At 39.9% G+C, this 27,232-nt stretch overlaps 1 protein-coding gene across 3 annotated transcripts in view; it reads right to left on the reverse strand.

Annotated features, from left to right (window-relative positions):
* LOC149217954 (long-chain-fatty-acid--[acyl-carrier-protein] ligase AEE15, chloroplastic-like) overlaps window positions 1–27,232 on the reverse strand; it is a 447,245-nt gene that overhangs the window by 242,733 nt on the left and 177,280 nt on the right. For all 3 annotated transcript variants that reach the window (XM_089393097.1, XM_089393099.1, XM_089393098.1), the window contains 3 exons: window positions 12,574–12,782; window positions 1,892–2,010; window positions 1,621–1,770 (listed from right to left, as the gene is read on the reverse strand). In XM_089393097.1, the coding sequence (XP_089249223.1) occupies window positions 1,621–1,770; window positions 1,892–2,010; window positions 12,574–12,782 (478 nt within the window). The remainder of the gene's footprint in view (window positions 1–1,620; window positions 1,771–1,891; window positions 2,011–12,573; window positions 12,783–27,232) is intronic.

Genomic DNA, 27,232 nt, shown 5'->3' on the forward strand with positions numbered 1-27,232 from the left:
AGGGTGAGCATATACTTGAATATCCAGCATTGAAGTTGCTTGGGGACAAGCATCATTTGGGAGGGGAGGGTTGTAATGTCCCTTCCTAAATTATTTTGGAACAAGATTAATTTCTACATTTTGGGGCCAATTTTGGAGGAGATGGGGCCCATTCAAATTTCTTAGGAGACATACGAACTAGAAGTAAGTTATTTTGTTTTTGTTAGAAGCATGTGGGGGCCACCGACACAAGGAAAATACGCACTCCCTAAGCCAATAGTTCGAATTGCGTGAGAGGGAAAGTCGACGGCTTAGTGAGGGACAAATGAAGGAGGGAAAATGGACGGAAAAAGGCTCCACGAAATCTATAAAAATAAGGAAACACCCCTCATTTAATCATTTTTGGCATATCGAATTTCTTCTTAGTTGCTCGAGCTGCTTAGTCAGGTCACTTGTTGTTTAGCAAGAGTTTTCCAAGGGAAGAACTCACCCTTTCTTCGGGACACTTTGAGTGCCACCCTAGAGAGGTTCACTTATAATCTTCCAGAGGTGATTTTCAATGTGGTTTTCATCATTTGTATTCAGTCTCTCGAGGGGATGCGTATTTCTGGAGGACAAAGTGGAAGAAACCGAGTTGAGATATTTTGCATTCTTTAGGGAAGCTTTTGTCAAGAGAAATTCCAAAAGAGAAGCGTTGGTGATTTGCTTACATTTGGGTGAGTTTTTGGGTTGGAGAAGAGAGCTATCATTCAGTGGGGATTTTGCATTTCCTGGGCCAGCATAGAGGGAAGATATTGAGCACATGTGGGAGGTGGAGACTCAGCAATTGAAGCTAATCTTTGTCAAGAGAAATAAGGGAAGCATTAGTGGAGGGGATTGCTACTTTTTTGGAGTATTTGTGGAGGATTTTTCTGGTGTATTGGCAGGCAGTGTGCTTCAGCAGTTTTGGAGGGCGTAGGGCCTTTTGGGGGTCGATTTTGGAAGGTCAAAACCAAGTCAGACCATTTCTGGGTTTTTGTGGGTTTTACCTAAGGTGCTTAGAAATAATTTTACAGAATTTTCTGAGCACCGGAGGTGGGGTTTTCAGCCATATCTTTGCAGCAGATAGTGTAGAATTATTGGGGACTGTGCGGTGTAGCAGTTGGTCAGTTGATTGTAGCTCCGGATTATCATTGCTTCACCTAGGCTTTGCTCCACTTGCCTTTGAGGCAAGCCCAGGTGCATTCCTTCCATATTTTGTACTCTTGCACCAGTTTATAATAAAATGGTTCAGTTGCTTCCATATTTCCGATTGTTATGGGTGTGTTCTAATTGTTATAAAATTTCTGTGGCGAAAAATTAGTATTTTCTTGCATATCACTGTTTTTCTTATTTTGGAACATTACATCTATTACCTAGTCATATAACTCGCAGCTAGGGTTATTTATTTTCCATAAAAGAATCCCTCTTTTATTCTTAGATTCCTATGATGAAAACTACAAGTCACTTGAACAACTTAACAGCGCCTTCATGCAAAAGAATGAAAGATTCATCAAGGGTATGTTATATAAATTTTGAAATATGAACTTGAGTTAAAAGTATATACATTAATAAAATAATTGCATCGACTACTATCCTTTTACCTACAAGACTTCTACATACCTTCAAATTCTTCACGTTTGTGTAAACTTGCACAATCCCGCGAGTAAATATAAAATACTCAACTGAACGTTCATACATATGCCAGGATGGTAGATAACTAAGAAATCTATCTCCAGTTTGAGCAGGCAAAATAACCCCTAAATGCATGGCCTGACAACATATAATGGTTAAAGACTTTATTAGCATGCAAATCTAAAGTACAGTCTAGTGTTGTCCAAAAATAGTAAGCATTAAAGATCTCTTAGTAATTTGTATGATCACAAATACCAACCTGATGCAGCAAATTTCCATGAGTAAGAATAACACCTTTTGGGTTTCCAGTTGTCCCACTCGTATACACAATGGTTGCAACATCATTAGATGAAATAGCCACATGTTTGGTTCTGTCACCTGTAAAAGGAAAAGCCTGCATAAGGTTCCGAAATTTCCTTCTTGTCTACAAAACTTTACTGTGCAATTGAGTTAAATTTATGCCTGTAGATAACCAAGATGAGTCAATGAGAAAGATTCTAGTATAATAAAAGCCAAGAAAGTGCCTGATCCAGTGTTGATACGCATAGATACGAGTAATAGAAAAAGAAAAATACAAATATAGAATAGAGAAAGAAATTAGGTTCAAGGGCAACTAGAAATTAAAGCTAAAGATCGGCTCTTCTTCATAAAGAGAGGTGTTACCTTTCATATAGCATGAGGATTATTCCAGGGTGAAGACCCTGCCCAAGCAAGCTGCATTTGGAAGATTTGTATCTTGATGGCTACTGGTTGCATTTTCTGATGCCTATTTTCTCATGGATTATCCTCTTTTGTTGGCATCAACACTGCATATTTAGAGACTTGCATGATACGTTTGGACATTGATCAGTTCTAGACTTTACGAGGGTCTTGACGTACATGGTTACATTTGATTCGACCCTAGCATATTGCATGGAGAGGGAAACCCATCAACAAAGGGTTTCCCCAAAGTCTTGTGGTTCATTATTGGATTAGTTGCTTTGAGATAGTGCTTGGTTGTTGGGCATCCGTTCATATTTATCTTGGTGTACACTGGGGAGGAGCACCTATTACTTTAGGGGTTCATAAGTTTTTGGCATCATATCTGTTGAGTTGTACACCTTGGGTTTTATGATGGTTTAATTGGATTGATGAGATGCACATTGCTTATCTTGGAATCCTTGACATATGAAATGTCATCATGAGGAGTGCACACTTGCGTAGAGAACTCCACCTTATTGCACATTTTTATAGAGCACCCTCTTTCTTTTTCCCTTGGTGTCGAAAGTGTTGATGGTATAGGCCTGTGATTTCATAAAATAGCAAATGCTTTTAGTTATTTTATGCATAATTTTGGAAAGCATGCCACCCTTCATGCACATTCTCCTATGTCATCCATTCTTTTGGGTGGATCTATACCTTGGCACACTTGATGATGAGTTTGATTTGGTCATAATGCATAGATTGAGGTTTTATACACATTCTCTGAGGGCATTCTTGTTTTAAAGAATTAGCAAATATTTCCCACTCTACACTTATATCGATGTAGATCCACTTTATGTGGGGTTGGTTTAGAATGATTTGAGGAGTGTTCCATGTCTTATTGGGACACATGTTGAGGTTTCCCTATGTTTGAGGAGTTATAGCAACTAATGGACTACTGCTTGCACACTTATCTATAATATCCAATTTTGAGGAGTTTGATAACTTTATTAGAGGATTTCCATTATTTTCCCTTGCTAGGGCTTTGGTGAGCTGGTGGATTTTACTAGCCTCATGATAAGGCTATGGTATGTACTTGAACATCATATAATGAAGTTTTCAGCTGTTCAATACTTTGTGTAAATTGCAGATTGATTTTTAGCTATCGATATTCTTCACTGTTTGTAATTTCCAGCTATATATGTCTTGCTGATTTGAATATTTTAACATTGTAATTGAAGAAGATAACAACTGTTTTAACTTTTGATGCTGTTTTAACTTTTTACAGCTGTTAAGAAGTGTTTTCAGATCTGATTTTTGCATAAGAAGATTTCCCCAGAGGGTTGGAACTTATCAGAACACAATGGTATCTTTTCTTTTGGATTTCCTTGATGATTGAGGTTCTTAAGTATTGAAATTTTGTCCACTATCTCTGCTGTTTTATTTATATTTCTTAACAGCCTTTATGCTGAAAATTGACAGGGATAAGATCCACGAAGTCTCTTGTTAAGAGGTGAAATTTTTATTTTGAATTAAAACCATTTTGCTGTTTTGTCGAGATATTTTTACATTTTCATGGTGCAGGGGAGGATCTGGATGACCTACCCTTGTTAGGGGTCAAGGAGCTAGTTTAATAAGAAGACACTGGGACTGAGGAGAATTATGAGGAAGCCTCATCCCCAGCCTATACACAGCTTCATACTTAGTCATCCACCAATGGGTGTTAGGCTAATGCTCCAAAACTTTCTAGTGGCAAAGGAGATCTTACCTTTTCCCATAAGTAGGGAAGAGGGAGAGGGAACTGATAGCTAGATGCTATATTGATAGTTGTAGATGAGTAATCATGATGAAATACATTATATATAATTTCATTTTGTATTTGATTATTTAATTTGGTGTCCTTGAATGGACAACTAGTAGGACTCTGTATTGACTTTGATATATCAATTAGCATCCCACACATCTTATATGTTAATTTTTTATGATATTTATGTCGCAATGCAATTTCTAGATACTGTTGCTGGTTTCTATTTAAAAAATTGAAAGAAAAAAACATATATTCCTGCATTTGTTAATGCTTGCCTATTTTTCTCAAGTATTGTCGATTTAATTTTTTCTGGACCTCTTACCCATTTTGGGCACAAGTTTATTCCATGGAAAAATTTTAATATCACTAATATCCACCCATTCCAAAATGCAATATCCCCCTTACTTAAATACTGATTTAACTTGTAAAATTTTTAATTTTTTCTTCAGGTGTTTAGACAAACACTTTGCAAGCAATTATTTATTCAGACACTTTGCATGCGAATAATGAGAGACATTACACAATAGAATTAAAAGACCACCACCTAATTATTTTATTCAATAAGATTCACCAAATAAACACCAATTGTCCCAGTCAAATTTTATTAAACTAGATCAGGAAATTACATGCAAATTTATTTTTGGAACCCACAAACTGCTTCAGCAATAGCTCAATTTGGATGCAAGAAATGGATGAAGAATAAGGCTGCCCACAAAAGAATATGGCCTTCAAAATGCAACTGTGACCTCCCAATAAACTCGACCCTCAAGGAATGTTGATTTGGGGTAGCATCGTATGTGCTCTAGCCACGAAATTTGGTGGAGAGGTTGGGGTACATGAGATCTCCAATACCCAGAAAGGGTTTGGGAAGACTCTAAACAGTTTAGGAGATATTAAAATAATTAATAGTTTTAATGGAGTCCCCAAGTCTAAACTTAGGGAAATTAAAATATTAATGTGGATTAATATAAAACTGTGTTAAAATGGTCCAAAAGACATGGATCAAGCCATATCTAATCTTAGCCATCAATTAGGGACTTAATCTCGGTCGTTGATATGTCAACGAGAAAAGTATAAGAGCAGGCTTGAGGGTCACTTGGAGAGTACACCAGATGATCAGTCATTCTATTCTCTAGAGCGAGGTTTGCTAAGAGAGATAGAATCAGTGATCGGAGTTGTAGTTGAGGGGCAGTGAGTACAGAGAGACAGAGAGGCAGAGATAGTGCCAGGAGATCAGCACAAGAGCCAAAGAGAGTGATGCAGTAGCAACCAGGGCCATGCAGAGGCAGCCAAGAGCTGTGCAGTCCTTCAGAAAGACCAGCGTTGCTGATGCAGAGGGCCAGAAGGCTGACGTAGGACCTCCTGAGGCTGACGCAAACCCATTCAGGGTGACGCAGGACCAGCGCTGGGTAGAGAGAGGCTGACATTGGGGTTTCTGGGGTAGATTGGAGCTGAGGAGCTGTCGAGGGTTTATCCGAGGTTTCAACTGGGACATCTGTCTCAGACTGAGAGGTACTACTGCCAAGGGCATTCTCTGTTGGGTAAGCCGGATTTGGCACCCATATTGTACTTTGAAATTGCTTAGTAAGAAAACCCTCAAATAGTTGCACCGGTTTCCCGCATTGGTTGGCACCCATATTGTACTCTGAAATTTCTTAATAAGAAAACCCTCAAATAGTTGCACCAGTTTCCAGCATTGGGTTTTTCCGAGGACATTGGTCCAGAAATAACAGTGTCATTTTGTGTGGTTGTATTTGTTTCCTTCAATTGATGATCTGTAATATGTTGAGCATGCACTAGTGTTTATTTTCAGTATTTACATTGTAAATAACTTGTTAAGTAATGGAACAAGTAGGTAGGAATAAATCAGTAAAGTGCATGGAGGGTTTCTAACTGGTAGACTTAGAAACTTCAACATGGTATCAGAGTGTGGTTGCAGATCACAGGAGAACTGAGTACATCAGCCGAGTGGAGCAATAGCAGCAGAAAACAGTTGTCCCGAGTGACAAAAGCTATTTCTAGCATAACAGCAACAAGGAAAGGGCGACCCAATGCCTGCATCATCAAGGTTGAGCCAAGAAGAGGCAGCGCAGAGGCTAAGGGAGGCAAAGGGAGACTCACGCAGAGCCATGCAGAAGCTAGGAGGGCTGACACAGTTGGATGAGGAGGCTGAGTTACTGGTATCGGGATTGTGCAGAGCGTAAGAGCTCTCACCTTCAGGTCGCTAGGGTTTAGGAGGCTGTGGGAAAGTTGCAGAGTGGAGCTGGTGAGGTACTATAGTCAGAACAATACCTGACAGGGCAAGGCCAAGAGGAGGGAGTTGCTACCGAGGGTTTCTAGCCAAGAAATCAGGATCAGTCGTACGATTGCACAGACGATCAGAGTAGGGAGCATCTTGACATCGGCAGAAGGATTTCCAAGAGGGAAATCGAGACTCAGAGGGAGTCACTTCGAGAACTTCCACGAGGGAAGTAAAAGAGCATCATGTCACTACATGAAGTAAGAGACCAGGATAGACTGGACGGAGCGTCAAACTTTGCAGTCTGAAGACCAAAATCTTATCCGTACTTGACAAAAATCGTGTCAAGCACTTCGCCTTGAAGACGATAGTTATCCTAGTCGACCCAGCTGAGAACAACAAGTACGAGGAGAAAATGACGAGGTCCAAGAGCATCATCCTTGATGGGGTCAAGGATCATGTAGTACCACACATTCCCGAGAAGGAAACGGAAAATGAGATGTGGGAGGCCCTAAAGAAATTGTACCAGCATACTTCTGTGCAGAGAAGGATGTTACTAGAAAATCAGCTAAGGTCATATCAGTTGAAGAAGGGAGAACCGATTGACACCTTCCTCGGAGGACTGAATGAGCTCCGAGATCAGTTGACTTCCATTGAAGCCACGCCAGATCAGAAATTGATTGTGAGGACATCCCTGAATGCAATCTCAGAAGACTGAGAGGTATTTGTCCAAAGTATACTGGGCAGAGGGACACTTCCACCTTGGGATGAGATGTGGGCGGCTCTTTGCCAAGAAGAGATCATACGGCAGACAAAGGAGAGAAGCAGCAGCAAGGGGATCAGAGTCAAAAAGGAAGAGGAGGAAGATGTTGCCCTAGCATCTGAGGGAAAGCAAGAAAAACAGAAGAAGAAGGATCTCTCCAAGATCAAGTGCTTCCACTGTGGGGCGCTGGGCCATTATGCGACCCAGTGTCCAAGGAAGAAGAGTAAGGGAGAGTCTTCCGAGACTAAGGCAGTGCCAGCAAGGGCAGAGAAGGAAGTGGAGACAGACGATGACTGTGCCAGGAGTGCACACGCACCACTTGAGTGGAAGTGAGGAGACATCAAGTTGTAGTCAAGCAAACTACATGCGATGAGGGGTAGGATCCTCGAGGTACCCAGCCTCTTGGATTAGACCTTGCTACGGGAGCCCTGAAGAGGAGTAGCAAGACTGGCTGATGTGGGTAGAGACGGATGCAGATGAAGCAGCAGAGAGAGCTACAGTGTAGAATTCCTAGGACAGCGCGAGGCTAGCAGGCTACAGCAGTGCGAGAGGCACTGGAGTGTTGCACCAGTGCAGGATGGCACAGAGAGGTGTGCAACGGTGCGAGATGCAGGATGTTGTTGCAGCAGCACAAAGGTCAGAGAGGGAACACTTGTCAATGGCAGAGGGAGCTTCAACATCAGCTGGTGTCTCTAGCCCAACAGAGAGATCAAAGTTGGGAGAACAGTTACTTACTTCTCAGCCACTGAGCTGCAGTGCAACAGTGGGTAGCACGATGCAGCATGATGAGAGGAGTTGTAGTGTGGATGCAGTGTTGGGAGAAACGACCAACAGAAGCACGGATGCAGAGGGAGTCGTCGTACCAGTGTTGCGGGGGAGCGCCCCCCCCCCTCGCTCCCGCTCCCGATCCGCACTCCGGGCGGGAGCGACTGGGGAGCGGGTCGGGAGCGCGCTCCCTAAAAAAAATTTCGCTCCCTGCCTTTTCGGGAGCGTTTTGCCTTTTTTGCATTTTTTTTTTTGTAGTAATGTTCGAAATGCAATTTTTTTTGAAAGAAACAAATAGTTTTTGAGTGGGGCAACTTAAAGTAAAAGTGACATTTTCTTTAATTTTCATTTTCATCCTTTTACTTAAATTTTTAACATTACCATGAAATGACTCAGGATGTTTGAGAGTGGTTTCGTCCTCATTGGATTTCATATGGAGAAAGTAGAATTTTAGATTTCATTCAAAATCCAGCAGACTTATCAGTTTTTCAGGATTTCAGGATTGGGGGATTGCAATGTTTCCATTGAATTTTGTCATGTATTAGGGTATGGAACTCATATTTAATCAAGAGTACCAATCCCTCTATGTACCTTGATGTTAGTGACAATGGTTGTCGAACTCCTCTATCATGACCCTTCTAAAAATGTACGCATCACTCAAACAAAATCTTGACTTGACATGCTATGCTTTTTCTATCTTATGTTAATGCTTAGAGGGTGATATTAATGACAAAGATCCCTATACAGATACAAAGGTAATGACAAAGATACCTCCGGATATTAATGCTTGGAGGGTGATATTAATGACAAAGATCCTGATTTTGCAACAAGACTAAAAAATTAGACATTTCTCGTGGTGGCAAGAGGCCCAAGCATAAGAAATAGATAATAGATTTACTTCTCTTTTCTAGTTTCTAGTAGCTTTTATAACTATTGACTCTTTCATATTTATTATGATATTTTTTTAAACAATATATGACAATTTAAGTTTGAAGTTGGCAATTATAACTCATTAGTAATGAATTATGAATATGATGCTTCATGAAAGTTGAAAGTTGTTTCATTTCATTTCATTTTATAACATTTCATTTCATGTTAGATATTATTTGTTGTAATGGTTACACTTAGCTTACAAGTACAACTTTGGTGATCAATGATGATAAATGTTATATATTGAATTTTGAAAGCTTGAAACTTTAAGATTGATGAATCATGAGACTCAATATGTTGTATGTTACTATGTTACTAACTTGCGGATGTGGTTGATGAAGATTATAACTTCTAGATGATTGTTGTTATATGGTTCAATCTATGCTTTTTTATGTTTTTTATATCTAATTCATCATTCTACATGTTTTTGTTGACATATATGTATCAAAAATTAAAAAATATAAAAAATATATATATTTTTAAAAAATCGCTCCGGGATTCGCTCCCAAACCGGGAGCTTCTGAAAATGGTCGCTCCCGCTCCCGCTCCCAAGTAACATTGCGTCGTACAGATGCAGCAGTGGCAATGGCAAAACCATGGGCAGCAATACAGGATACAACAATGCAGAGGATGATGGGCAGCAGGCCCAGCATCAACACAGGGACTGATGCCGGATGATCAAGGTGATAATCAATAAAGAGTATTACTAGAGCACACTCGTCGCTAATAGAGAGTGTTGATATGGGATAGCATCGGAAGTGCTCTAGCCATGAAATTTGGTGGAGATGTTGGGGCACATGAGATATCCAATACCCAGAAAGGGTTTGGGCAGATTCTAAACACTTTAGGAGATATTAAAATAATTAATATTTTTAGTGGAGTCCGTAAGTCTAAACTTAGAGATGGATCAAGCCAGATCTAATGTTAGTTGTCGATTAGGGACTTAACCTTGGCCGTTGATATGTCAACGAGAAAAGTATAAGAGGCAGCTTAAGGGTCACTTGGAGAGCACACCAGATGATCTGTCATTCTATTCTCTAGAGCGATGTTTGCTAAGAGAAATAGAATCAGTGATCGAAGTTGCAGCTGAGGGGCAGTGAATACAGAGAGACAGAGAGGCAGAGATAGTGCCAGGAGATTAGCGCAAGAGCCAGAGAGAGTGACGTAGTAGCAGCCAAGGCGCACTCAGGGCCACGCAAAGGCACCCAGGTGTTGCGCAGTGCTTTGGAGAGGCCAGCGTTGCTGACGCAGGACCTCTTGAGGCTAACGCAGACCCATTCAGGGTGACGCAGGGCCAGCATTGGGCAAAGAGAAGCTGACACAGTCCAGAGAGAGGCTGACACTGGGGTTTCTGGGGTAGATTTTAGCTAAGGAGCTGCCGAAGGGTTTATCCGGGGTTTCAGCCGGGACATCTGTCTCAGACTGAGAGGTACTACTGCCAAGGGCATTCTCTGTTGGGTAAAAGCCAGATTTGGCACCCATATTGTACTCTGAAATTGCTTAATAAGAAAACCCTCAAATAGTTGCACAAGTTTTCCCGCATTGGGTTTTTCCGCGGACATTGGTCCAAAAATAATGGTGTCATTTTGTGTGCTTGTATCTGTTTCCTTCAGTTGATGATCTGTAATATGTTGAGCATGCACTAGTGTTTATTTTCAATATTTACATTGTAAATAACTTGTCAAGTAACGGAACAAGTAGGTAGGAATAAATCAGTAAAGTGCATGGAGGGTTTCTAACTGGTAGAGATAGAAACTTCAACAAGGAATAACGCGGCTACTCAAGAAAATTCAGTTCAGTAAGGGGAATGTGGCCTCCTCACAAAATAAACTCAAACTCCAAAAATAGTTCATGGCTCCCACAAGAAATCGGTCCTACAAAAACAAGAGCCACTGCTACTAGATGAATCAATTCTCCTACAAACTCCCACGATCTCTGCAAATTGTGGGCATTATGGCTGATGTGTTGTACTTGATGCCAACCAATATGTCAACATGTCCATTATGTTATGGTGGATTTGTCACATTATGACACTCTTGGTATGCATGCAGAATTGATGTGCCTAACTGGGTCATGGATGGAGGATGTTTCCTCAAGATTAGGAAAGGTATTACAGGTGTCTTGATGATTACAAAGGTATTTTGATGATTGCATAAGAGTTGCAGAAGCTCGCGCAAGGTTTGGATCAGTTGCAGAAGGATGGACAAGGATTGGAGCTGCTTGAAGATGAAGACAACTAAGGAGACATAGGAGGCAGACCATGGCAAGCTATATTGTATATTTTTGGCAGGATCTAATGAAATGATGCACCTTTGCTTACAAAAAAACTATAGAATTTTTCCAATAGAAACTCCTCCAATTCACCCCAAATTTGAACCATAACCCTATCTCTACAATGGGTAGATATACCATCATTTGCTGCTGAAAAACACCAAGTTTCTAAAACTAGAAACTTCTAAAACTTGTGAAATCAAAAACTTGAAAGTGCCCATCTAACGATCCTCAATCCCCCATATGCATGCTCCCCAATCTGCTTGTGACTTTGATGCATGGGGAAAACTAGAAAAATAGGATGCTCGAGTCTGAACTAAAAAGCTGCTAATAATAGAACAACGTATGCTATCCCCTTGAAACAACAATCTCTAGATACTCCCCAAAACTCTTACAACATGACTCCAGAACAAGGTAAGTTTAGAACAAATCTATGTAACATAGTATCCATATGGCTAAGGTACTCATGAACTGTTAATGTTGAATGGTGGAGTTTTGTAATGTTGAATCCATCCCGTATAATGTCCACAAACCATCAATGTCAAACGGGGAAACTCTGTAACTCTAAGCTCAGCCCAAATAATATCCACAAACATATGTTGGAAGGTAACACTCGTTAAGAAGGGAAATATTGTGTTAAAAGGTACAACAGAGTTTGATCTTCAAAGGAAACAACCTAATATAGTATTGTAACAGATGGATTATGAGAGCAATTTTTATCAGTTTTTATTCTTTTTCTCTGGTTTTTTTACTTTGGATAATGACCTACATAACTATTGTTATGGATTATGTTAGAGGATGGTGGGTTATATCTGGCAGGGTCAATCCTTATTAGTGCCATGCATTTTGAGAAAAATAATTCAAACTAAGGCTCTCTTTTTTCTTTTCTTTTTTCTTACATTGTTTTCAATGAAAGTTCCCCTTTTATTAAGGGTTGGCCTGGATAATAGGTCCCAATGGAAAATCATGATTGAGATTTTTTATTAATTTCCTATGAAGGAAGTTGCATGTTATATTTTTAATAGTTCTGCTTGCAATGCAAAGGATCTAATGTGGTATCAAATATTATAACTTGAATATCCCTATTTGACGTTGACAATTTGAGTATAAGAGTTAATACCATATTAGAGATTCTAACCATGCCAAACCCTTATAATTGAGATTAAAAGACAGTGCCAAGATTTATTAAAGGATTTTGTGTACTATCTATTTTGCACCTGATGAGACTAATAGATTATTCCCCAACTCCATGTTTTATTGTTTTTTCTGTATCACATATACAAAACATATGCAAAGGTATATCCATGTGTTAACCACTAGCCTAGATATTTATCCCTTGAAAAGTTTGTGTGGCCTGCCATATAAAGACAAGTGACTAATAACAATGAAAATATCAATTAACAGTTGCCACCAAATACAGCAATGCATTTTGATGGATAAACAATTTTTTCATGTAGAAACCACTATCATTGTTTTAGAGACTACCTATTGACTTTTCTGTTAGCTGAAACTTTCGACTTTCACGACCCAAACATATTAGCTCCTCATAGTCATATAATGGTACTTGTCCTATGCACGAAACAAGCTTGGACTTCTTTCCCCATAAGAGTACTACAAATTTTATAGTGTCCAGAGCATTGAGATTTGCTGCCAGCCTATCCAATAGCCTTGGATTGTCAATAACAAGTGCAACACTGCAACAAAGAAAATTTGTGTTCTATGTAAGAGCAAGACAAAAGATCAAAATGACTTTCATTAAATGTAACAATATTTTATTTACTCTTGTGCATATGAAAATATTCTTCGACTTCCATATAACTCGTTACAACTGAAAGAATATGTCATTCAAGTGGAGCATCAAGAACAACTACAAAAATAATAGTTCAATAAACATAAAGTTATTTTCCCAAGAAGATATAATCACATTGCATTTTCAAAACAGTGTATTATAAGTATCCACTAGAACATGCTTGCTCATGCATTGAAAAAATCTTCATTTCCAATAATGGTGTTTAAGTCACATAATAGAGTCCATGTGATTGAACAAGAAAAATAATAGTATAATCCAACCAGTGTTTTACGAAACGGCCGGGTTGACTCCGAAACGGCCGTTTCGATCCGGGTCATTAAAAAAAATTGCAACCCGGCCCTATGACTCGGCTCGGTGACCGGGTCAGCTATGACCCGGCCGAGTCAGCCAATGACTCGGCCGGGTCATAGCTGACCCGGTCAACCCGGCCGGGTCACGACAAAAAACGGCCGTACCGTTTCCAAACCGCTGGGCAGCGTTTTAACATGAAAAAAATTAACTTTTTGCTGATTTTTGGCTGATTTGGTTAGGGTTTGTGGACATGAAAAGGTTTATGTGATTAGTTAAATGCATTTGGGGTCCATTTCCCCCTCCCAAACTCTATTTAAGACAGCCAAATGCTCTCATTTCACTCACAGCAGTCTTATGCATTTGAGTGAAGCGCAGCCGCATTTGTACTCTATCTCAGCTTGCATCTGCTTCACAGCCTAGTGGTACTGGTACTGGCACCACTTCTACAGTTGCAGTTGGAGACGATGATGATGAGGAGGAGTCATGGGGCCCCTTGTCTGGCTCTGCCTCTGATGATGATGATCCAGAGATTGGTCGAGATGATCTTGGCTCCTCTGGCAGTAGCCAGTAGCTACTAGCCTCCTTGGTTATTTGTATTTTGTTTTGACTCTTGAGTCTTTGATCATGTATGACAGACTACAGTTGACTATGTATTTACTATTGCCATTGGGTACACCGTACCATTTTGATATAATGGATTGGTTCATGAGCCTACTTTGATCATATGTTGTCTTCCATGTATATTATAATGTTGTGTGTTTCGAAACTTGAATGAAAATATTTAAAATTATGTTTAAACTATTTAAAATTATGTTTTTTTATAAAAAAAATAAATATTTAATGTATTTTTTACAACGACCGAGTCATTGAAATCGAGCCGGCCGAGTCATTGCCGTTTCCGTTTCCGTTTCCGAGTCGATCCTCGGCCGAGTCCGAATCCGAGTCCGTTTTGTAAAACATTGAATCCAACTAAAGTTTCATTAAATTTGTTGAATACTAGTTGAATCTAAACCATACACTAACTTTAAATTTTCGAAATATAAAGGGTAGGGCATGATTACTTAGAATCAAAACGAAAGCAAAGAGCCTCAAAAAGAATGTAGAAAGTGAAATGATTAATTATTTGGAAACACAAACAAATTAGTAATTATCTCCTTCCAAAATCTCATCTGGTGACTCCATCTAATCAAAACATGACAATAAGATACAACACAGGATCAAACTCTCAAGGTGAGACCATATTTATCCTTGTGCCTAAAATATATTATCAAAGAAGAATACATAGAGTAAGGGCTCAAGAAGCCAATAATCAAGCTTATTTCAATTCAATACTTGCTTTAATGAATTTATTTGTTGAACCTAACCCATACCTATTGGTTGCTCCTTGGTTTACAAATGCATAATGTTATTTTTGTGTAGCATTGGGAGGTATTCCCGCATGCCAAAAAGGCCTCCAAATTAGCCTAAGAAAATCAAAATAAAAATTTATTTTTGGGGCACCAAGTCAGCCCAGGAAGACAAGTTGGCCCACCTCATGAAAGGGTGTGTCCCTTGGTTTAATTTACCCCCATTTGATTAATATATATAGATGATGTGACATCTCATTTTTCTCCAACCAAGCAAGTTTCTTCTTCATCTTTCTGAGGCCTCTTGGCCGGCCGCACATGTGGAGAAAAGGAAGACGAGTAGACTATCTTGAACAAGTTGTTTCTCTATCTCTTTGACCGATATTGACTCGAGTTTACTGAACTATTTTAGGTTGAGTTTGACTAGGTTTGACCGTGTTGATTTCTGGTAGCATCGAATGTGTTCTAAGCCTCAAAAATTGTCAGGAGGCTTGGACACATGCATTCCACAATACCCAAAAATCGTTTTGGGAAATTCCACCCAGAGACAGTTTTGTTAAAATAATTAATTATTTTTAATGGGTGCCTAAGTCTAAACTTAGGAAATTAAAATAATTGAAGGGTATTAATCTAACTGTGGGTGAAACTTCTAGAAGAAGATGAGGATCAAGGCAAAATGATCTAAGCCATTGATTAGGATCTAATCTAGGTCGTTGGTTCTCAACAAAAAGATTATAAGAGGAGGCTTGATGGGCATTTGGAAGACACATCGAGTGGAGATCAAAAGATCGAATTTCTAAAGCACGGGAATTGCCGGAAGAGGAATTCGAAGTAATATTTTGCAGTGAGGGGTAGGGATAGTATCCGGTGGGGAGTTTTCCTGGGCCGGGAGTACAAGGCGCAAAGGGTAGAACGATGTCCAGAGAGGCTAACGTTGGGCCATGGAGAGCTGACGCAATGGCAACCCAGCGCCTGAAGGGAGATCGAATTCCTGTTGAGGACATTGAGTTTCAAAAGCCGGGAGTCGGGGTGTGAGACCGGGAGGCTAAGAGCCGAAGTTTCTAGCTAGCAGAGGGTCAGAAGGAAGAGCAGCGCAGTCCCCAACAGAGGTGACATAGAGATTGCATGGGGTTGACGCAGTTTTATGCAAACGCTGACGCAGAAGGGACATAGAGGCTCACTTCACCAGATCAGAGCCGGATCTTCCAGTGACTGGGTGAGATAATCTCACTATTTCGTCTTGTCCAGTTTCTCTCCATATCGGATAGCCAGTTGAGCATCCAACGAATTGTACTCAAATTTACTACTGCATAATAATAATACCCTCAGTTGTTGCACCGGTTTTCCCACATTGGGTTTTTCAAAGGACATTTGTCCAAAAATAATTGTGTAGATGTGTGTGAAGTTTATTTCTCTCATGTGTTGTATTTAGTTTCCACAGTTTTTATTTGTGTAGGCTACAGTGTGTATTTCAATATTTGTCGTAGAACACTGCAAGTAACTTGTTCAAATAATTTAACAAGTAGGAGAAATATCATCAGTTTGCAGCAGTGGGAATTGGGTAACTGATTTATCACATGGTATCAAAGCACAGATCGTGAGCAGAAGAGCTCAGAAGCAAAAAGGAAGAGGAGTTTGAAAATACTGCAGAGGCAACAATTCGAAACCCCAGAGGTAGTGCAATTTGTGGGCCAAGGAGGTCGAAGTTTTGAGGAGAATTCGATTTCTTTGAGTGTGTCGATAGAGAAATTCAATCTCTAGATCGAAGTTTTCCAGAGGCCAATGTGAGTAGCATATTTTCCTTGAGTGGATCTTCAGCTGGGACGCAGATATTTTGCAGCAGTTGCTAGAAGAATAGCGTCAATGGGAGAGAGAGAAACACTTGAGGGAATTTCTTCCTCGGAGGACTTCCTGCCAAGAAGTCTGATTTCTCATTAGCTGAGCAGCAGCAGGGAGCAGCAAGTCTACTACTCCAACGAGGAGTGCGTAGGCCAGCCCAATGTTGCGTAGAGAAGAAAGGAGGCAATTCGACTTTTTCATTGGCAAAGATGGCAGCGAGTGGATTGAGAGATTAGGATCAGTTGGATGGTGCATCCAACTATGTGATCTGGAAGGCGAGCATGGCATGCCTTCTGGATGAACATTTTCTCAAGATCTACATCGACAATGTGGTAGTTGAGCATGCGGATCCAGATCCACTCAAAAAGTACAAGGGAGAGATGGTGAAGGCCAAGCAGATGATCCTCAACGGAGTGAAGGATCATGTAGTATGTCACATCTCAGGCAAAGGGACTGCAAAGGAGATGTGGAATGGCTTGTCCACGCTATATCAGGGATCTTCCGAGTAGCGGAAGATGTACTTGGAGCAGAAAATGAGATCCACGCAGATGCAGAAGGGGGAACACATTGATCCGTTCCTTGCAAAGATTCAGGAGACCCGTGACGAGTTAGCAGGTGTGGGGTCAACACCTTAGCCTACCAAGATGGTGAGATTGACTCTGAAAAGAGTGGCAAGTATTTGTCCATGTGAAAATTCCTAGACTCGAAGGAACCCCTACTGCAGCAAATCTGAATCTACTTCACCTACTTGATTTCTAAATTACATTCATCAAGTTATTCTTCTGAATATTGAAGCAAATTACTTCTGCAGCCTACACTAATTAAATATTTGATCTCATGAAATAGAAAACAAAGCAAAGAACAAGAAACATAGTCCCTGGAAAAACCCAATGCAGGAAAATCGGTGCAGCAGTTCTGACAGTTTATTATTATGCAGGAGAAATATCTGAATACAAATCTAGGATGCTCATCTAGCAATCCTTTAGAGAGAAAATATTGGCGGAAAATCTAAGTGCATTTTACCTCACTTCACCTGGCAAATTTTGGCTGATCCGGCGCAAGACTGGCTAACCCCGGCTATTTCTGCGTTGGCCCTACATAGGCTCTGCGCCAGCCCTGCATCAGGTTCTTTGCCCTCTGTGTCAGCTATCTCGGCAGTTCCGGCTATTCCGGCAATTCTGGATTCTTCGTGATAGGCAGCTTTTTAGATTTGCGCTGACACTTCTGGCTCTGCGTTAGGACTACGTGGGCCCAGACTGGCTTAGCGTTCGCATTTACCAGCTACCGCGCTGCCTTTCTGCAAGCTCTCTCCGCCTCTCCGTCAATATTCTCCTGAAAGTCCTTCTCCCGAATTCTCACTACCTCTCTGTTGCTGAATGATCACTTAGTTCGAATTTCTCAGCTTCTTAGCCCGAGAAATCGAACTCCAGATCAATTCTCTCTCTCTCTGTGTGTTTCCAAATGAACCCCAAGCCTCCATTTTATACTTTTCCTGTTGAGTCTTCAATGACCGAGATTAAGTCTCTAATCAACAGCTAAGATTAAAACATGACTTGATCTGCCTCCTAGATCATTCTCACCCATATTTTGATTAATACCCATTAATATTTTAATTTCCCTAAGTTTAGTCTTAGGAACTCCATTAAAAATATTAATTATTTTAATAAAATACAATCTGGGTGGAATTTCACCAAACGGCTTATGCGTTCCTTTAGAACTCATGTGCCTTAGCCTCTCCACCAATTTTCAAGGCTAGAGCACTTCTGATGCTACCAAAAACTAATAGTCCAAAGCATCTTGGGCAGGTGGAAATTGCCAGACTAGGAAGGAATGTGGGCCGCTCTTCAGTAGGAAGAGATGAGGAGAGACTTAGTCAAGTGTAAGCTTGACAGTAGCAACAGCAACAGTGGGTCAAAGCCCAAGGAGGAGGATGAGAATGCAGCCCTCGCATATAAGGTGCAGCATGAGCAGTGAAAGAAAAAGAAAGATGCTTCGAAGATCAAGTGCTTTCAGTGTGGCAAACTTGGTCACTACGCTACACAATCTCCTCTCAAGAAGAAGGACAAGGATGAGAAGCATGATCTGAAGGCTGCATCCGCACAGAATGAAGAGGAGATTTCCATGATCGCCCAGAGATGGGGTGATATAGAACTGTAGTTCAAAAGAACTGCAAATGGGTGGGATCCTTGAGGAGTCCACCTTTTGGATCAATACATTGCGACGAGAACCCAAATCAGAAGTAGCAAGATGAACTAGTGTCAGTTGGTGTAGAGGATTGTCGAAGTGACGGTTGCAGTGGCTAGGAGCGCGATAAACTGAGCAGCGCAGAGCTAGAGTTGGTAGCAGTGCAGTTGGAACAAAGTAGAAGTCAACAGCAGTGCAAAGGCTTCAAAAGGTCAGCGTAGAGACTAGCAACAGTCAGAACTCTAGCAAAAAGATGCATCATGCTAAACACCAGTTTAGTAATTTTGGATGCTTTTCCGTTGTTAATGCAGTAGCAATAGCAGTTGTAGAAGGGTGCAGTGCAGATGCAGTGTTAGCAGTGGCAGGGCCAGCAACAGCACGGATGCATAATTTGAGAGGGAGTTGCAGTATGATGTAGTGTTGGCACTGGCACTGTCAACAGCAGTATAGATGCAGCATTTGCGCAGTAGTTGATGGGCAGAGATCTTAGACATCAGCAGCGCAGAGGGAGATGTTACAGAGAAGGGTGATGCTTCAACAGGTTGCATTACTATAGCACATTCCTCGCTAAGATGGAGTGTTGATTCCTGGTAGCATCGGATGTGCTCTAAGCCTCAAAATTTGCAGAGAGGCTTGGATACATGCATTCCACAATACCCGAAAATCGTTTTCGGAAATTCCACCTAGAGACAGTTTTATTAAAATAATTAATTATTTTAATGGGTGCCTTAGTCAACTTAGAAAATTAAAATAATTAAAGAGTATTAATCTAACTGTGGGTGAAAGTTCTAGAAGAAGACTAGGATCAAACCAAAATAATCTGAGCCATTGATTAGCATCTAATTTGGGTTGTTGGTTCTCAACAAAAAGATTATAAGAGGAGGCTTGATGGGCATTTGGAAGACACATCGAGTGGGGATCAGAAGATCGAATTTCTGAAGCACAACAGTGCTCGTGAAGAGGAATTTGAAGTGATCCTTTGCAGTGAGGGGCATGGATAGTATCCGGTGGGGAGTTTTCCTGGGCCAGAGAGTACAAGGTAGATAGGACTGAACGACGTCCAGAGAGGCTGACGCTGGACCATGCAGAGTCGACGTAGTGGCAGCGTAGAGCCTGAAGGGAGATCGAATTCCTGCTGAGGAAATCGAGTTTCAGAATCCGGGAGCCAGGGTCTTAGACTGGGAGGCTGAGAGCTGAAGTTTCCAACAGCAGACGATCAAAAGGAAGATCAGCGCAATCCCCAGCGAAGGTGACGCAGAGATTGCATGGCGTTGAAGCAGTTATGCGCCGAGGCTGACGCAAAAGGGACGCAGAGGTTCACTTCCAGCAGATCAAAATCATATCTTCCCGTGGCTGGATGAGATCATTCCACTATTTCGTTTTGTCCAGTTTCTCTCTGTATCGGATAGCCAATTTGGCATCCAACAAATTGCACTCATATTTACTACTACATAATAATAAAACCTGCTGAGGAAATCGAGTTTCAAAATCCGGGAGCCCAGGTCGTTGCTAAGGTTAGTCATTTTCATCATCGTAAATTGAGGGAAGCCCTAGAAATTGAAAAAAGACCCAATAATTTGAATAGAGATGATGGTTGGAATATTAGTAGAAGTTGGGTCCCTGTCTTGTCCGCCTAGTTTTTTTTCTTTTTCATGTAGGTATTGGCATCCTTTTTATAGTATTTGTTGTTGATTTATTCTTCATTAGAGTTTATTTCCTTGATCCTTCGTGTTTTTTATGTATTTTATCATCCTATTCGTTCTTAACTCCTTTTAGTATTTTTGTTATTTGTTTAATGGGCTTGAGCCCCATATTTTATTGTTGACCCTGTTTTATTTATTGCTTGTTTTTCTTTGGAGATATATATATATATATATTGACTTGTGTATATTTTTGTTTTATTTTGTTTATTTTTCCATTAATTATTTTTAATTTATTTTATTTTATTTCCATTAGTTATTTTATTTATCAAATGATCTTGTCTCGATTAGGGTCTTCACTCGTTTTTATAATTTTTGACTCCCCTCCTTTAAAGTTTGACTTTGATTATTTATTTATTTATTTTAAAAACTAGCTATTTAATATAGTGGTTACTTATTAATATTTGTTTTTAATAAATTAATAAACTAATATCACAATTTAAATATTATTTTTCAAAAACTAGTAATATTTGGTTTTAATAAATTAATTTAAATATTATTTTTCAAAAACTAGCCGTTTAATATAGCCATTACATATTAATATTTTAATAAATTAATAAACTAATATCATTATTTAAATATTATTTTTCAAGAACTAGTAATATTTGGTTTTAATAAATTAATTTAAATATTATTTTTCAAAAACTAGCCGTTTAATATAGTCGTTACCTATTAATATTTTTAATAAATTAATGAAATAATATCATTATTTAAATATTTTTTCAAAAACTAGCCATTTAATATAGTCGTTACATATTAATATTTTAATAAATTAATAAACTAATATCATTATTTAAATATTATTTTTCAAGAACTAGTAATATTTGGTTTTAATAAATTTATTTAAATATTATTTTTCAAAAACTAGCCATTACCTACTAATATTTTTAATAAATTAATGAAATAATATCATTATTTAAATATTTTTTTCAAAAACTAGCCGTTTAATATAGCCATTACTTAATAATATTTGTTTTTAATATATTAATAAATTAATATTATAATTTAAACATTATTGTTCAAATATAGTCGTTACTTGAAATTATGTCTCTACATTGCTCTCTATTTAAGCCTTTGCCATGGTCTGCCTCTTCATCTGGTCCTAATGATGAACCGCACTTGTTGGTTCGAAACGCATCGGCCAAAAAATTCTCTCATGTGATTTCTACCGAAAGTCTTTGTTTAATTTAATAATAAAACACTCAGCTGCTGCACCAATTTTCCCACACTGGGTTTTTCCAGGGGCATTTTTCCAAAAATAACTGTGTAGGATGTGTGTGATGTTTATTTCTCTCTTGTTCTATACTCAGTTTCCACAGGTTTTTATTTGTGTAGGCTGCAATGTATGTATTTCAATATTTGTCGTAGAACATTGCAAGTAACTTGTTCAAAAAATTTAATAAGTAGGAGAAATATCATCAGTTTGCTACAGTAGGAATCGGGCAATCGATTTTTCATAGACCACGCTGTAGGAGGGTTGCATATGTGCAAGAATTTGACTACAATCAACCGCATTAGGCTGCAAGCGTCATTGGGCTCAATTTGACCGCAGTAGACTACAGGAATTATAGGACTGAATTTGACTACAGTTAACCCATAGTTTTTAAAACCGTTTTCAAAAACCGGTTACCGGTCAAACCGGCCGGTTAGCAAGGCTGCCGGTCCGAACCGACCAAAAAACCCGGTTTGACTTGGCATTTCACCTTTTTTTGGCCCTAACCGGTGAAAACCGGCCGGTTTAGGACAAAACCGGCCGGTTTGTATCAAACCGGCCGGTTTTGTCCTAAACCGGCCGGTTTTAGGCATGCCCACCGTAAAGTTTAAAAATCATATTTTTAACTGTGTTTCAGGGGTTTTGGGGGGAAACTAAGGGTGTTTCAACCCTAACAATGTTAGCAATTCATGGTAATGTTAAATTCTTAAAGTAAAAGTGACATTTCCTTTAATTTTCATTTTCATCCTTTTACTTAAATTTTTAACATTACCATGAAATGACTCAGGATGTTTGAGAGTGGTTTCGACCTCATTGGATTTCATATGGAGAAACTAGAATTTTAGATTTCACTCAAAATTCAGCAGACTTAATGGTTTTCAGGATTTCATGGTTTGGGGCTAAACAATAAATGCAATCGGAGCTCCAAATGATGAGCAAAACTCCTGATCTAGATGCCATTGTGTTGGACAATATTGATCCAACATCAGAATGGGTGGAGGAGACTGAAGAACCTGTGTTTGAGGCTGATTTTGATATCGACATGGCTTTAGCGGGAGATGATGCAGATTATGTGGTGGCATCAGAACTAGGATCAATAGCGGCATCAAGGAAAGGCAAAGAACCAATGGAAGGCACTAGTCATGCAGGTCGACCAACTCGTGCTTCCATTAGGTCCACTTCTATTGTCATTGGTGGCATTGATACTGAGGTTGTAGATCAGGCTGAGGCATCCTCAGACTCTGAACCAGATGATGTCTATGTAGCTCCTGATGATGATCCTGTGTCTAGTAGTGGTGATGAACTTGATGATTGATCATGTGTACACTGTAGACTTGTAGTAGGTCAATGGCCTCATAGCTTGCCGCATTGTTTTTGGACTTTATAGGCCATTTAGAGCCTCATTTCTTATGTATTTTGCTATTTTGTCGATGATATGTATTGTACTCGGTGCCATTTTGATATATTCACCTTTACATGGTATATAAATGAGCAAACTTTGCATATTTTGTCTCTATTGGCTTGGAATCATGGTTTTACATCTTAAAAATAGTTTTGTTTCATTAAAAATTAATTATTTAATGTATTTTTTTAAAACAGGTTCGTTTAGACCAAACCAGTCCCGGTTAGACCGGTTCCGGTCGGTAAACCGGTTCATTAGGTGGACCGGTCCGGTCACCGGTTCCGGTTTTAAAAACATTGAGTTAACCACACGAGCCATAGGGCCAAAATTAACCACAGTCAACTGCAATTGACCACAGTTGATTGCAGAAGCCACAGGGTCGAATTTGACTACATTCAACCGTTGTTGACCGCAGTTGATTGCAAGAGTTGTAGGGCCAAAGTTGACCACATTCAATTGTAGTTAACCATAGGAGTCGCGGAGCCGACGTTTGACCGCAAGATGATTGTTTGACCAGCATTGATCTACTACTATTTTGACCAAGTTTTGACTGGTATTTAGATTTGTAGTTGGCACAAATTTTATAATGTCCCCAATGGACTAATTTCCCGAAGGGACAAAGTGGCCTATCAATCCCCGTAGGATAGTCTTTGATAAAGGGGAAAACCCCAATTACCCAATATTTGGGCAACATGGGGTAAGTTTTGGGGCAGCTGGGGCAAAAAGCCCAAAGTTGGAGTTGCCACGAACCCCTCTCAATTAATTAAGAAGGAGAAACACCCACAAGGAAATCTATAAATACAAGAGAGTTAGAATCATTTGGATCATCATTGAATTGGATTGATTTGTCTCTGTTTTTCTTTGAGCTTGAGGCTCTAAGAGTTTTAAGACCCCTTTTCTTCCTTGACTAGTTTCTCTAGAGGTGATCCCACCCTACCTAGTCACCCTTTTCTTGTTTTGGCACAACATAGAAAGTGTAGCAACTTTGGTTTGGTTTGAGGACTTTATGGTCATCAATTTCTCTAAGAAGGATCTGTAGTAGGGAAACCAACATTCTAAGTCTGTTACCAACACCCTTTCGTGGACGTCTATCGGGAAAGTTCATGTTTATCCCTACTCATGTGAAAATTCCTAATCCTCAAGGAACCCCTACTGCAACAAATATTAATCTACTTCACCTACTTGATTTTAATATATATTATCAAGTTATTCTCTTAATACAGAAGCAAATTACTTCTGCAACCTACACTACTTTAATATTTGATTACATGAAATAGAAAATAGAGCAAGAACAAGATACATAGGACACAATTATTTTTGGACAAAATAGTCCCCGAAAAAACCCAATGCAAGAAAATTGGTGTAGCAGCTTTGAGGGTTTTCTATTATTAAGCAGTAGTTCTAAATACAAATGTTGGTAGCCCTCTCGGAAAACCAATGACAGAGAAAATACAATGGCAGAAAAACTGAGTGAGTTTTACCTCACTTCACCCAACAGATTCCGGCTAGTCCGGCAGCAAAACTGGCTAACCCCAGCGACTTTTGCGTTGGCCCTGTGTAGGCCCTGCGTTAACCTTACAAGCTCTACCTCAACCTTACAGGCTCTACCTCAACTCTGCGCTATCTCTTCTACCCACTGCGTCAACCTTCCCAGCTGTTCCGGCAGTTCCCCGACAGTTCCGGCTTTTTGCATGGAGGGCAGCGTCTGCTTCTATGCTGGCCCTTTTGGCTCTGCGTGGGCCCAGATTGGCCCAGCGTCAGTGCTCTTAGCTGTTGTACTGCCTCAAGTAGCTTCTCTCTGCCTCTTTGTTCATATTCTCGAACTATCCCTGCCCCTCTACTGCGGATTGATCACTCAATTCGAATTTCTTAGCTTCCTAGCCCTAGAAATTGAATTCCAGATCAATTCATTCTCTCTGTGTGTCTTTCTAAATGAACCCCAAGCCTCCTCCTTATACTTTTCTCATTGAGACTTCAACAGTCGAGATTAAGTCTCTAATCAACGACTAAAGATTAAAACATGACTTGATCCACCTTCTAGATCATTCTCACCCATATTTTGATTAATACCCATTAATATTTTAATTTTCCTAAGTTTAGACTAAGGAAACCCATTAAAAATATTAATTATTTTAGTAAAATACAATCCGAGTGGAATTTCACCAAACGGTTTATGGGTTCTTTCATGTACCTTAGCCTCTCCACCAATTTTCATGGCTCGAGCACATCCGATGCTACCAAAAATTAACAAGTCAACCACGGACCTAGAAATTTCTGGATAATGAAGGATAACAAGAGTTATCGTTGTGGCCTGGTTAGAACAATGAGTTTGAACCTACGACCAAATCCTATAGGGATGCAAAAGTTATTTATGAAGGAACTCTAACCAAACGAGTAAGGGCACGCATATACACAAGAAAAACCCTTATGAATCATCATCAAATCAAGTGCTAAGAATTCATAGTGTGGATTTGGAAACCTGAAGCAATGTAGTATTATGGAACGAATTAAGAAACTAGTTCGTGGCCCTATAATTTCCAAGAGAATGCAATTATGGGACTCGCATAATTCTTCCTAAGGATTAATGACTCCCCTCTATAATTACGAATGCCAACTCGTGGGAAGATTGGATTGTCACGAGACACGTCAGGGGCTAGTCTGTTGGCAATCAGTTCTAATTCGGGATTGGTATTAATTGCAGAGGCATGTTGGCTGGTGGTCAACCTCAAGAAAAAATATGAGTCGTTGCAACTAAATAGGTTGAGCCTAGACTGCTGTGGTCAAGCTCACTATTGGACCTGTGCAACAACAAACTCACTACAACAACTGATTTGGATGTGGAAGACAACTCAGGGCTTGTAGTACCTGTGGAAGTTATTTTACTAGATGCTCAGCTAGTGGGATTCATAGTAAGGTTAAGCTTTAGTATTAATTTTGTGGCCAGTTGTGAATTGATATGAAACAGGACTTTGGCCTTGCCCTTAGTATTATGGAATTTTAATATTGAACTAATGGTATTTGAGTGGAACCAGTCCACTATTTTTTTGGTGGGCTACAAACCCTAGTTATTGTGTTTTGGCAAAGGATAATATCATTGTCAATAATATGAAGCAATAGACTAGATGAAAGATTGAAGTACTATATTGTGCATCTAGATTTAATCTATTGTTCATTGGATACCTATTGTTATATGAATGCATAAACGTGTTCAATTGTTGAATTATTGGAAATCCCTCAACAAACAGAGAAACCCTAGGGGCGAAATCACCTTAGGACATTACAGTGGTATTAGATTTGTGCATCTTTCCAGCTTGTGAGTGCATGAGCCTTGAGTGCTTCCAAAAGACACTCACAACGTTACAGTAAGAAGAAAAAGGAACACCCATAATTCAACTATGGGAGACAAGATACCTCCAGGAGGGAGGTGGGTTGATTTGGATTTGTAGTTCGAAAGAGCTACAAATGGGCAGGATCCTTGAGGAGTCCACCCCTCTTGGATCAATACCTTGCTACAGGGGCCCAAATCAGCAGTAGTAGGATGGACTAGTGTCGGATGGCGCCGAGGAGTGTCGGAGAGACAGTTACAATGGCTAGGAGCGCCAGATCCTGAGCAGCGTAGAGCAGAGTTGGTAGCAGTGCAGATGGCACAAAGAATAGGTCGGTAGCAGCGCAATGTTTTCAGAGGGTCAGTGCAGAGACTAGCAGCAGTCAGTCTCCAGCCTTCACGTGGTATCACACTAAACACATTAGTTCAGTAATTTTGGATGTTTTTCCGTTGCCGATTGAGTAGCAGCAACAATATGCAATGCAGTTACAATGGCTAGGAGCACCAGATTCTGAGCAGTGCAGAGCAGAGTTGGTAGCAGTGCAGATGGCACAGAGAAGAGGTTAGTAGCAGCGCAGTGTTTTCAGAGGGTCAGTGCAGAGACTAGCAGCAGTCAGTCTCCAGCATTCATGTGGTATCACATTGAACACAGTTAGTTCAGTGATTTTGGATGTTTTTCCGTTGCCGATTGAGTAGCAGCAACAATATGCAGTGCAGTGGCAGTTGGCAATTGGCAGTGGCAGTGCTAGCAGCAACACAGATGCAGCACTTGAGAGGGAATTTAGTACGGATGCAATGTTGACATGGCAGTGTCAGCAGCAGTACAGTTACAACAACAATGCATTAATTGGTGGACAACATGTCAGACATCAACAACACAGAGGACGATGCTTCAGAGTCAGAGCAATATGCAACAACAGTGTATTGCTAGAGCACATTCCTTGCTAACAGGGAATGTTGATTTGGGGTAGCATCAGATGTCCTCTTGGCCTCAAATTTTGCAAGGAGGCTTGGGCAGATGTATTCCATGCTAC

This window comes from Pinus tabuliformis, chromosome 1_1 (assembly GCF_031772625.1).
Source record: "Pinus tabuliformis cultivar Carrire ecotype Pingquan chromosome 1_1, CPIR1, whole genome shotgun sequence".
Lineage (NCBI taxonomy): Eukaryota > Viridiplantae > Streptophyta > Pinopsida > Pinales > Pinaceae > Pinus > Pinus tabuliformis.